The sequence below is a fragment of the Oncorhynchus clarkii genome, chromosome 19, assembly GCF_045791955.1.
Source record: "Oncorhynchus clarkii lewisi isolate Uvic-CL-2024 chromosome 19, UVic_Ocla_1.0, whole genome shotgun sequence".
Taxonomy (NCBI): Eukaryota; Metazoa; Chordata; class Actinopteri; order Salmoniformes; family Salmonidae; genus Oncorhynchus; species Oncorhynchus clarkii.
In genome coordinates, this window is record NC_092165.1 from 7,161,139 (window position 1) to 7,173,925 (window position 12,787).

The 12,787-nt window shown below is 44.1% G+C and overlaps 1 protein-coding gene across 1 annotated transcript in view; it reads left to right on the plus strand.

Annotated features, from left to right (window-relative positions):
* Positions 1-11,947, plus strand: part of LOC139374102 (von Willebrand factor A domain-containing protein 7-like) — a 19,625-nt gene extending 7,678 nt beyond the window's left edge. Inside the window, exons 10-19 of the mRNA XM_071115095.1 lie at positions 102-290; positions 532-664; positions 940-1,092; positions 4,292-4,384; positions 4,914-5,182; positions 5,499-5,632; positions 5,891-6,053; positions 6,985-7,284; positions 8,186-8,485; positions 10,658-11,947. Of these exons, the coding sequence (XP_070971196.1) occupies positions 102-290; positions 532-664; positions 940-1,092; positions 4,292-4,384; positions 4,914-5,182; positions 5,499-5,632; positions 5,891-6,053; positions 6,985-7,284; positions 8,186-8,485; positions 10,658-11,059 (2,136 nt within the window). The 3' untranslated portion in view covers positions 11,060-11,947. The remainder of the gene's footprint in view (positions 1-101; positions 291-531; positions 665-939; positions 1,093-4,291; positions 4,385-4,913; positions 5,183-5,498; positions 5,633-5,890; positions 6,054-6,984; positions 7,285-8,185; positions 8,486-10,657) is intronic.
* Positions 11,948-12,787: the final 840 nt, after the last annotated feature.

Below are 12,787 nucleotides of genomic sequence, written 5' to 3' on the forward strand. Positions count from 1 at the left end.
ATTGGAGAGGTAGTCACTCCCTTTTTTCTTTCATTCTTCATTTGGTGCCTAATGAATACGACCAGGCAAACTCTCTCTAACACACCTATGTGTCTCTCCAGGTGTCTTTCTTCATGACTGGTGATGGTGCTGGTGCTAGAAGGAGGAGAAGTGGAGTAGAGTCCAGGGCAGCTACATTCGAGACCTACAAGGACTTGGCGCTGGCGTCTGGTGGTCAGGCCATTGGAGTCACCAAGGAAAATCTGCCCCAGGCCACTGACGTCATCATCGACTCCTCCACCTCCGCTCTGGTGAGTCAACACTGGTGGCCATTTTGATTTAGATCAGTAGTTGATTCGGAATAATTCAAAACTTGATCAATTAAAAAACATGTGCTTTATAAATAATGAATTTTAGAAATGCCTAGACATAATTGTTATATCTATGAAAATTAAATCCTCCACGTTACAATAAAACAACAACATACCCTACATCACCTCTTCTTTCTATCCTCCTCTCTCATTCTGTCCTCCTCCTCCTCCTCCTCCTCAGGTGACAGTCCTACAGCGAGCGAGGAACCCAGGCAAAGCTGAGACATTCTCCTTCCTGCTGGACGAGTCTCTGAACAACATCACCATCTACATCACTGGAAAGTCCCTCACCTTCACCCTGAAGAACCCTGCAGGTGGGAACCTCCAACACCTACACACTGATCTAATATCAGTTTTCAGGTAAAAGTTCACCTAACTGAATAGGATGACATTTCCCCTAGACACTGATCTAAGGTTAGTTTTCCCTCCTTAATGGTTACAGTTGACCTGTTTTGCGTGTTTACGTATGTATCTTAATGTTTTTAAAGCACAAAGCACATTTCAACAAGGTATCATGAACCAGGTATATCCCATTGACAGTATGTTTGACTGTCATCCTATTTGACTGTCACCCTCCTTGCCCCTACAGGTGTGACCCAGAAACAGAATGAGGTCAACGGGGAACTGGGGACTGTCCAGACGGTGGGCAACCTCTTCCGGGTCCGTCTGGCCTCCAACAAACAGACAGGATTATGGGAAATCAGCATGAACTCCAACCAGCCCTACACACTGAAGGTCACTGGTGAGTTACAATAGAAATATGTCTGTTCTATTAAATATGTGTGAAATGCTCACGCTCAACACTAGATTGTAGCCTGGATACACACAGAGCCCAGACCTGGGTTTAAATAATCCATTCAAATGTGTCACATGCACCACATAAAGTCAAAAAAAAGAAATGTCAATTTTTCAGGACCCTGTCTTTCAAAGATAATTCATAACAATCCAAATAACTTCACAGATCTTCATTGTAAAGGGTTTTAACAATGTTTCCCATGCTTGTTCAATGAACCATAAACAATTAATGAACATGCACCTGTGGAACGGTCATTATGACACTAACAGCTTACAGACGGTAGGCAATTAAGGTCACAGTTATGAAAATTTAGGACACTACAGAGGCCTTTCAACTGACTCAGAAGAAAGATGCCCACGGTCCCTGCTCATCTGTGCGAACGTGCCTTAGGACTGCAGATGTGGCCAGGGCAATACATTGCAATGTCCGTACTGTGAGACGCCTAAGACAGCTCTACAGGGAGACAGGACGTACAGCTGATTGTCTTCGGAGTGGCAGACCACGTGTAACAACACCTGCACAGGATCGGTACATCCAAACATCACACCTGCGGGACAGGTACAGGATGGCAACAACAACTGCCCGAGTTACACCAGGAACGCACAATCCCTCCATCAGTGCTCAGACTGTTCGTAATAGGCTGAGAGAGAATGGACTGAGGGCTTGTAGGTATGTTGTAAGGAAGGTCCAGACATCACATCAACGTCAGCAACGTTGCCTATGGGCACAAACCCATCGTCGCTGGACCAGACTGAGGACTGGCAAAAAGTGCTCTTCACTGATGAGTCACGGTTTTGTCTCACCAGGGATGATGGTCGGATTCACGTCTATCGTCAAAGGAATGAGCAGTACACCGAGGCCTGTACTCTGGAGCGGGATCGATTTGGAGTTGGTCTGGGGAGGTGTGTCACAGCATCATCGGACTGAGCTTGTTGTCATTGCAGGCTAACTCAACGCTGTGCGTTACAGGGAAGATATCCTCCTCCCTCGTGTGGTACCCTTCCTGCAGGCTCATCCTGACATGACCCTCCAGCATGATAATTTCACCAGCCATACTAGTCGTTCTTTACGTGATTTCCTGCAAGACAGGAATGTCAGTGTTCTGCCATGGCCAGCGAAGAGCCGGGTCTCAATTCCATTGAGAAGTCTGGGACCTGTTGGATCGGAGGGTGAGGCCTACGGCCATTCCCTCCAGAAATGTCCGGGAACTTACAGGTGCCTTGATGGAAGAGTGGGGTAACATCTCACAGCAAGAACTGGCAAATCTGGTGAAGTCCACGAGGAGGAGATGTACTGCAGTACTTATTGCAGCTGGTGGCCACACCAAATCCTGACAGTTACTTTTGATTTTGACCCCCGCTTTCTTCAGGGACACATTATTCAATTTCTGTTCGTCACGTCTGTGGAACTTGTTCAGTTTATGTCTCAGTTGTTGAATCTTGATATCTTCATACAAATATTTACACATTAAGTTTGCTGAAAATAAACGCAGCTAACAGTGAGGATGTTTTTATTTTTGCTGAGTTTACAACAGGTGTAGGTAGACCTTACTGTGAAATGCTTACTCATGAGCCCTTAACCAACAATTCAGAGTTTTAAAAAGTAAGTAAGAAAAAGCAAGAAAAAAACTGGTTCCGAGTCAATTTTCAGGGGTAAAGGTTCGTCGATGTAATTGAGGTAATGTCAAGAGAATTAAGTTCTCAGTGTTCATAAACCCAATTTAAATTGATTACTCAGCCTGATACCCAGAATTTCTAGGAAACTGGTTGAATCAGACGGAGGCCCAGCTACAATTGTCAGGAATGTTTATTTAGAGAGCTCTGGTCATAATACCATGTACAAAGGTTTATATACCGCTCATTTCGTCATAAATGTCCTTCCTCCTCCTCTCAGATACAATGGAAATATAGTTCACAAGCCTTCTCACATTGTCTGCCACCTGTGAAACAATCTACTACAAGACCAAGACCATAGTCTTTTTTTAGTCTTTTTTATGGCGGTTTTTGAGCAGTGGCTTCTTCCTTGCTGAGCGGCCTTTCAGGTTATATCAATATAGGACTCGTTTTACTGTGGATATAGGTACTTTTGTACATGTTTCCTCCAGCATCTTCACAAGGTCCTTTGCTGTTGTTCTGGGATTGATTTGCACTTTTCGCACCAAAGTACGTTTATCTCTAGATGACAGAACGTGTCTCCCTCCTGAGCGGTATGACGGCTGCGTGGTCCCATGGTGTTTATACTTGCGTACTATTGTTTGTACAGATGAACTTGGTACCTTCAGGCATTTGGAAATTGCTCCTAAGGATGAACCAGACTTGTGGAAGTCTAGAAATGTTTTTCTGAGGTCTTGGCTGATTTCTTTTGATTTTCCCATGATGTCAAGCAAAGAAGTGCTGAGTTTGAAGGTAGGCTTTGAAATACACCCACAGGTACACCTCCAAATGACTCAAATGATGTCAGTTAGCCTATCAGAAGCTTCTAAAGCCATGACATTTTTTTCTGGAATTTTCCAAGCTGTTTAAAGGCACATTCAACTTAGTGTATGTAAACTTCTGACCCACTGGAATTGTGATACAGTGAATTATAAGTTAAAAATCTGTAAACAATTGTTGGAAAAATGACTTTGTGTCATGCACAAAGTAGATGTCCTAACCAACTGCCAAAACTATAGTTTGTTAACAAGAAATGTGTGGAGTGGTTGAAAAACAAGTTTTAGTGACTCCAACCTAAGTGTATGTAAACTTCAAATGTAGACTTCAACAGACTTCAAATGTCTGCTATGTTTGGTATAGTTACATCAGACAGAAGGTTTCTTAATGCAAAAACAAAAGGAGGATGGATGTTTGGTCGTGGTGGATGGGTGGCTGTATTACGCAATCGTCTCGCATCCCAAAGGTTAATAACTCACCAGAACAATTTGAGCTAATTAGCAACTTTGCAACTACTTAGCATGTTAGCTAACGCCTTCCCCTTACCTTAACCCTTTTAGCTAACTCATTACCTAACTATTACCTAACCATTACCTAACTATTTTAAATCATGTACAAATATGTCAAAAAGTATTTCACCCCAGGTCTGTTAGCGCCATAAGAGAAGGGAGAGAATACAGCCCTGACTGAGTGTGTGTGTGTGTGTGTGTGTCCAGGTCAGAGTACCATTGCCTTCATTTATGACTTTGTGGAGACCTTCGAGGGACCTCACCCAGGATATGCCCTCATCTCTGGCCGTCCACAAGCAGGTAAAACACTACAACATCATCTTAATCATCATCATTACCATATCAACCAGGTAATCTGTCAATCACAAATTTACTATGGCGACATCATGGCGACATCATCTGCATGAATGCAGCTGCCACTTCATTACAGCCGTTAGAGGCAGATGATCATTGTGCATGTTGTTTTTCTCACTGGCGAGAGGTTTTGCACTCATCGCTGTATTCTCTATCAGAAAGTAGGCTGGCCCTCTTTGATGTTGTGTGGGTCGAAACAATGCATTTTATAAATGTATAAAGCCTACTTCATCAAAGTCACAAAAAGCAGTTAATTGTCATTTGTAATAATTGATCTGAACCTAGAACAGTTACATAGCCACACACTTCAAAATAATTTATCTCTTCTCTCTCTCTCTCCCTCTTTTTCTCTCCCTACCCCTACACTCGTCCCCTTCTCAATCTCCCTTTTTCCCCCCCTACCCCTACACTCATCCTCCTCTCTCTCTCTCCCTCTCTTTCCCTCCGTTCCTCCTCTCTTCTCTCCTTCTCCCAGGTATGCCTGCCATGCTGTTGGTATCAGTGTTGGGCAGAAAGGGCCCAGCCTCTGTCAAGGTGGCCAACGTTGCCTTGGTGACCGTGTCAGGGTTAGAAGTCGTAGGCGGTACCTTGGAAGACATGGGCAACGGGGAGTTCCTAGTTACGGTAACCAAGGTCCCTGCGGGGGAGTTTGTGGTGCTGTTGAACGGGACAGACGTGGTCTCCTCCACCGTGTTCCAGAGACAGTCCACCACTCAGATGTCTGTCTCCAAGGTTACCATCAAGGTAAGTTTACATTGAAAAACGCCTTTTATTTGTAAATCGTGAATTAGTCTATACTGCATGTTGGGATAGTGTTAGACAAAGACCATGGTCATAGACATTTATAGACCATATCAGAAAGAAAAACGTGACTGACTATTACTCCCTAAACATGTAGTACTGTGGTACTGTGGGCCTACTTACAAATTACAACATGGACTTTCTAAGCACAGAAATGTGTCTCTGTAAATGAGCCAACAAACAAACTGCACATTTAAAAAAGTGGACCTCACAACAACTCCTCAACAATTCCTCTTTCTTGTTGTTCTTGTCTTCTCAGGCCGTGGTGGACAGAAGCATGGAGCCTGGTAAAACCTTCACCCTTCCCTTCACCGTCATGACCGACACCACTGGAGGCAGTTACAAAATCAGTGCCAGAAACGACAGAGACTTCAAAATGAACGTCCCCGGCAGGTAGGGATCACGGCTGGAATATCCTGAGACTGGTCCCAGATCTGTTTGTATGGTCTTTCCCATTTCTGTGGTCATTGTTGCGTGACACATTGGTCGTAGAAGCAATTTAGGCACAAACAGATCTGGGACCAGGTTATCTGGTTAAAATTAGCTTCTTCTCTGCTAGCAAAATGACTCAACATGACTAATTATTGTCCTCTCTTGGCATCACTTGTATTGACACTTAATGCTAACCCGTTGCTGCTGCTAACTTATCAGCATCGCTGTGACCACCGGAGGAAACGCCACCGGTGAACTGACCATCACGGTGCCCGCCAACACCCCCTCAGGAACAGACGTCACCCTGACCATCGAGGCTGTGGCGCCCGGGGCCACCGCCGACTCCAATTACGCCGTCCTGCGCCTCTCTGTCGTCACCAAGGTAACCTCAGATATGTAGATATATCTACCCTGAGTGTAAAAAACATTAAGAACACCTGCTATTTCCATGATATCGACTGAGCAGATGAATCAAGGTGAAAGCTATGATCCCTTATTGATGTCACTTGTAAAATCGACTTCAATCAGTGTAGATGAAGGGGAGGAGACAGGTTAGAAGGACTCATAAGCCTTGAGACAATTGAGACATGGATTGAGTATGTGTGTCGTTCAGAGGGTGGAGACAAAATATTTAAGTGCCTATGAGTGGGTTATGGTAGTAGGTGCCAGGCGCATTGGTTTGTGACAAAAACTGCAATGCTGCTGGGTTTTTTACGCTCAACAGTTTCCCATGTGTATCAAGAATGGTCCACCACCCAAAGGACATCCAGCCAACTTGACACAACTGTGGGAAGCATTGGAGTCAACATGGGCCAGCATCCCTGTGGAACGGGGGGTCGTAATATTACGAAGGTGTTCTTAATGTTTTGTACACTCAGTGTATATACAAATAGATTTATTAGATATGCTAGAATGTGGATATATAAAGATACACTAGAGAGCTGACAGGCCTATAAGGTCCGTCTCCACTATATGGGCCCGTCTCCACTATATGGGCCCGTCTCCACTATATGGGCTCGTCTCCACTATATGGGCCCGTCTCCACCGTATGGGCCCGTCTCCACTATATGGGCCCGCCTCCACTATATGGGCTCGTCTCCACTATATGGGCCCGTCTCCACTGTATGGGCCCGTCTCCACTATATGGGCCCGTCTCCACTGTATGGGCCCGTCTCCACTGTATGGGCCCGTCTCCACCCTATGGGCCCGTCTCCACCGTATGGGCCCGTCCACTTCTAAATAGCCTCCTTTCCTCATCTCTTCTCCCTCTTCACCATGATTACTCACTCTCTCTCTCTCTCTCTTTTCTGCAGGTGACAGATTTCACCCCTCCCCAGTGTGAGGTAGTCAGCGTCTCATCGGTCGACTGCCCAGCTGACCCAGCAGCCTGCAGCTCTGCCTTCTGGCAGCTCTCTGCCAACATGACCGACGGCGTCAACGGTACAGGGATCGCCAGCCTCACACACCGCCAGGGAGTGGGCAACCTCACCCACACGGACCTAAAGCAGACGGTTGTTGCAGCAACGTTCAACGCTTCGTGCTGCTCTCTGACAGTGGAGCTGGTGGCGTTGGACAAAGCCATGAATGTCGGCACCTGTCTATACACCACCAAGGTAACCTGGCATCACAGGAGGCTGGTGAGGGGAGGAGTTGTGCCTGGTCGTCACAAGTTACCACAGCCACAAAGTCATAAATCCCGCCTATTTCTACAATTTATCTTCTTAAAAAAATATATCTTCACCTTTAAGCACACTGCTAACCGTGCTAGTGTGCTAAAGTCCAACCTCGAAACACAAATGGAGGAACCAAAACCTGTAAAAGGCAGGTGCTTGACAGTAAGCCGTTGTATCTTAACCTTAAGCTAAATTATCCTATTTACACTTTGTAGTCAATAGGCAAGTTCTATTGATCCAGGTTAATTCGACCAAAAAATAAATGATGAATAATAATTGTGAAGGTATGCAGGGCATGTGATTATAAATGCCAACAGCTTGCTAAATCTATATTTCAACTATAAAAAATAATGTTTCTTTGCAGGATACTTGTCCTGACTTTCCAGAATGCCTGAATTGCTTCGCCTTGCTTTTCTGATTGGCTGGATACAAGTTTCAACATCCAATTATTTCAGATCTACTAGAGTGCAAGTTTTATCATGGCTCTGACTGTGGCGACACGTTGGCACATTAGAATTATTAGAATATGCCAGATATGAGTACATTCTTGCATTCTGTCCATGCAGGCGTTTGCAGGCTACCTGAGACATGAACCAGATAGGTGGGAGGGCAAACAGGCTGTCTGCAGTTCATTCATCAATTTCCCTAAATGGATAAACTCAACTACTTTATTATTTTAACCAACACTAGGTTTTTAGCAAAAAAGTTGTAGGTGTGACGTCATTCCGTCCAGCTTTTTTTATTTAATTATTTCGCTTTTTAAATCTCTGGGCCAGAATTAGACTTATAGAACCCAAGTCTCTCTTTCTCCTCATCACTTAATCTCTCCCCCCCATTGCAGGTGACAGATGTCACCCCTCCCCAGTGTGAGGTGGTCAGTGTCTCATCGGTCGACTGCCCAGCTGACCCAGCAGCCTGCAACTCTGCCTTCTGGCAGCTCTCTGCCAACCTGACAGACGGTGTCAATGGCACAGGCATCGCCAGCCTCACACACCGCCAGGGAGTAGGCAGCCTCACCCACACGGACCTAAAGCAGATGGTTGTTGCAGCAGCGTTCAATGCTTCGTGCTGCTCTCTGACAGTGGAGCTGGTGGCGGTGGACAAAGCCATGAATGTCGGCACCTGTCTATACACCACCAAGGTAACCTGGCATCACAGGAGGCTGGTGAGGGGAGGACGGCTCATAACAGTGGCTTAAATTGAGTGAATGGAATGTTATCAAACACATGGAAACCATAGAAACCATGTGTTTGATACCGTTCCAGCCATTACTATGAGCCGTCCTCCCCAATTAAGGAGCCACCTGTGGGTGTGGTTCAATGTGGGTGTGTTATGTTCGCTATATCGTATCCTGACAGCAATTGTTGTTTGTCCCTCGAGTCACAGTCCCAATCAGGCCACAGTACATTGGGTGACGAATTGCTTAGCAACCGCGTGACGTGTTTGGTCAAGAATCCCATGCGCTGAGCGTAATCAAAGAGAAAGAGGTGAAGAGAGGGATAACAGGTCCCAAAATCTGTTTACTCTGGCAGGTGGCGGTTTTTGTTTTGTTCACTCACCAAATGAGGAGTTTTTGTATGGAGGTCAATAAGTGTTGAATTTGATTAACAGAAAATGTAATGGCTTATTTGCTACATGTGGCTTATTTGATCTAATCTAAGTTTTACAGTGATTAGTTTATGAGTGTACTGTTATAAGTAGGACATGTGACATCCCTGCAACTTTGAGAAAAAAACACTTTGTATCGGAGTTGTGCCTGGTCGTCACAAGATACCACAGCCACAAAGTCATAAACCCCGCCTATTTCTACAATTTATCTTCTTAAAAAATATATATCTTAACCTTAAGCACACTGCTAACCGTGCTAGTGTGCTAAAGTCCAACCTCAAAACATAAATGGAGGAACCAGAACCTGTAAATGGCAGGTGCTTGACAGCCCGCCGTTCCGTTTCGTGGACAAAGAATCTCATTGTTAGGGCGGAGACATAAGCATCATCATATATCCATATCTCTGATGAAAGTTGTTTGATGCTAACCATAGCTCACGAATGTGAAGATGTTTGAGTTGCAGAAAATTAACAAGCCTTTTATTATTATTTTTTGTAAATTTAAAACGAATTCTTTCAACGTTAAAATTTGTGACAATAGATTGTTTTAGAACAATTCCAAAGCTCTGCATGCTAATGGTTCGATCGGCTGTGAAATAATTGTGTGGCAGCACAACTGGCACCTGTACTCTGTATAATTAGTGTTAACTGTGATTAGACTGTGCCTGTCAGTGGTCCCGTGTAGGCTAGAGATTTGAAATCAAAACCCAACCCTCAGGTAAAAAGCCACGACCTCAATTACTCATCTCTGTTTTGATCAAAACTGACTCTATGACCAAAATTATCCTATTTACACTTTGTAGTCAATAGGCAAGTTCTATTGATCCAGGTTAATTCGACCAAAAAATAAATGATGAATAATAATTGTGAAGGTATGCAGGGCATGTGATTATAAATGCCAACAGCTTGCTAAATCTATATTTCAACTATAACAAATAATGTTTCTTTGCAGGATCCTTGTCCTGACTTTCCAGAATGCCTGAATTGCTTCGCCTTGCTTTTCTGATTGGCTGGATACAAGTTTCAACATCCAATTATTTCAGATTTACTAGAGTGCAAGTTTCATCATGGCGCTGACTGTGGCGACACGTTGGCACATTAGAATTATTAGAATATGCCAGATATGAGTACATTCTTGCATTCTGTCCATGCAGGCGTTTGCAGGCTACCTGAGACATGAACCAGATAGGTGGGAGGGCATACAGGCTGTCTGCAGTTCATTCATCAATTTCCCTAAATGGATAAACTCAACTACTTTATTATTTTAACCAACACTAGGTTTTTAGCAAAAAAGTTGTTGTAGGTGTGACGTCATTCCGTCCAGCTTTTTTTATTGACAAGACCTTCAGTGGAAACGCACTGTAGCAGGCATCTATTTTCTATGCAAATTGTCAACAAAAGATATCTGGACAAGGCGTCATTGTAAATAAGAATTTGTTCTTAACTGACTTACCTAGTTAAATAATATGTAATAATATATATTGTTTAATAAAACATGTATTTGACTAATAAGGATGCCTTGTAGGCCATTTTCAACCAAATAAGTATTTTTTTGAGTTCAGCTCCTCTTTAAGAGTGTTGAAGCTCAGCCGCACAAGTACTCTGGTGGTCAGAGAAAGTACTACCAAATCTCTGGGCCAGAATTAGATTTATAGAACCCAAGTCTCTCTTTCTCCTCATCTCTTAATCTCTCCCCCCCATTGCAGGTGACAGATTTCACCCCTCCCCAGTGTGAGGTGGTCAGCGTCTCGGTGGTCGACTGCCCAGCTGACCCAGCAGCCTGCAGCTCCGCCTTCTGGCAGCTCTCTGCCAACCTGACAGACGGCGTCAATGGCACAGGCATCGCCAGCCTCACACACCTCCAGGGCGTAGGCAGCCTCACCCACACGGACCTGAAGCAGACGGTTGTTGCAGCAGCGTTCAACGCTTCGTGCTGCTCTCTGACAGTAGAGCTGGAGGCGGTGGACAAAGCCATGAATGTCGGCACCTGTCGGTTTTCCATCGTCCGCAACGCGGGACCGCCCTCCATGGCTCTGTCCCTCCCACTGTTGGTGTGTCTGCTGGTCTCTGCCTTCTTCACTACGTCCCTCAGAGACCTACTTATCTGATCTAATGCTGCGTTCATAACCAAGTGGGAATCTGTCATGTAAACGTTGTGAGGTTCATTCACATGCTTAGAACTTGTTGGGAAACACTGATTTGGCTAATGGCCAACCAGCGGCCACAACCATAAACACAAAGTACAGCCATCATGCTTGCCAACTAATTATAGTTTTCAAAAGCCATATTAGATTAGATAGATAGATAAATAGATTGCTTTTAATAAGGTTTCGTTGCATTTATCTGCTGAAAATGCTGTTATCGAGTTAATTTCCTTAGCAGGTGACATCAGAGGTCTGCATTTGGGAGAAGTTGTAGCTCATGGGTGATAGACTAGTAATTACCAGTTGGAGGGGCGTTCAAGTGGATTTTCCTCTGTCTTATGTGGTAAATGCCACCTTCCCACTTGGTTATGGTAATAGAGTAAGGCTCATGTATTGACTGCCTTCCCAGCACTGCCTCTTAATGTTAACGGTTACGTTCCAGGCCGACCATATTGCAGACATTGCATTGCATCAACAAATGCTTTGCGTGATACATCATTGTCGGCGAAATGATGCATCAGATTGATGTGTGAAGCTGATATGTTGAACACCTATCCACGTGTGAACTCTGGCAGGCGTCTGCAAGGTAGTCAGCCTGAAACATGGCCAAAGCCACAATGGAAATGAATGTCCCTTTTGTAAAAAACTGCCAACAGTACTCTCTCTCTCTAGGCACTTTCTCAACGTGTTATTTGCACTGTAAGATGTTTTTATTTTTGTAATATAATGTAAGTCTTTAGTTTACATCTGTCATGAATAAAACATCTCTGCTTTCCTACTGACTCTGTATTATAACAAAACAAATAACCTGAGGTAGTTTAGTAGCAATGTGAAACCGGTCTGATTTCACATATCAGTGAAACTAGATAGTGGTCAGTCTGCTTGACTAGGCTAGTAGTTTAGTGCTCAGGACACAGTTTAGGACACAGTTTAGGGTAAATGATGCTTTGACTGCACACATCCCACCCCAAGGGAGCAGCAGCATAATTGGCATAATAAAGAAATCCCCATCAAAATCCATCTGTTTAAACTAAAGATATGTGTTTTTTGATTTAGATTTTTTTTAATTTGATTTGATTTGATTGGATTTTTTGCATGGTCTGCTTCTCAATCTGCCTACAGGGGTGTTTTTCAGACCAGCAGACATCCAAAAAATCTTCTCACGAAAAGTATTCTCACGAAAACATTTGTAGCGTCCAAACAGTTTGGGCTACAAACCAGTGGCTGTCAATGCCGTTTAAGACGAGGATGGCCTTATTTCTATTACAACATATTTGATAACTGTCATTCATATTTCATTCACCCAGTTCATGTAACAGCGATAGGTTTAGGCTACTACGGTCGTGGCCAAAAGTTTTGAGAATGACACAAATATTAATTTTCACAAAGTCTGCTGCCTCAGTTTGTATGACGGCAATTTGCAAAAACTCCAGAATGCTATGAAGAGTGATCAGATGAATGGCAATTAATTGCAAAGTCCCTCTTTGCCATGCAAATGAACTGAATCCCCAAATAACATTTCCACTGCATTTCAGCCCTGCCACAAAAGGACCAGCTGACATCATGTCAGTGATTCTCTCGTTAACACAGGTGTGAGTGTTGACGAGGACAAGGCTGGAGATCACTCTGTCATGCTGATTGAGTTTGAATAACAGACTGGAAGCTTCAAAAGGGCGGTGGTGCTTGGAATCA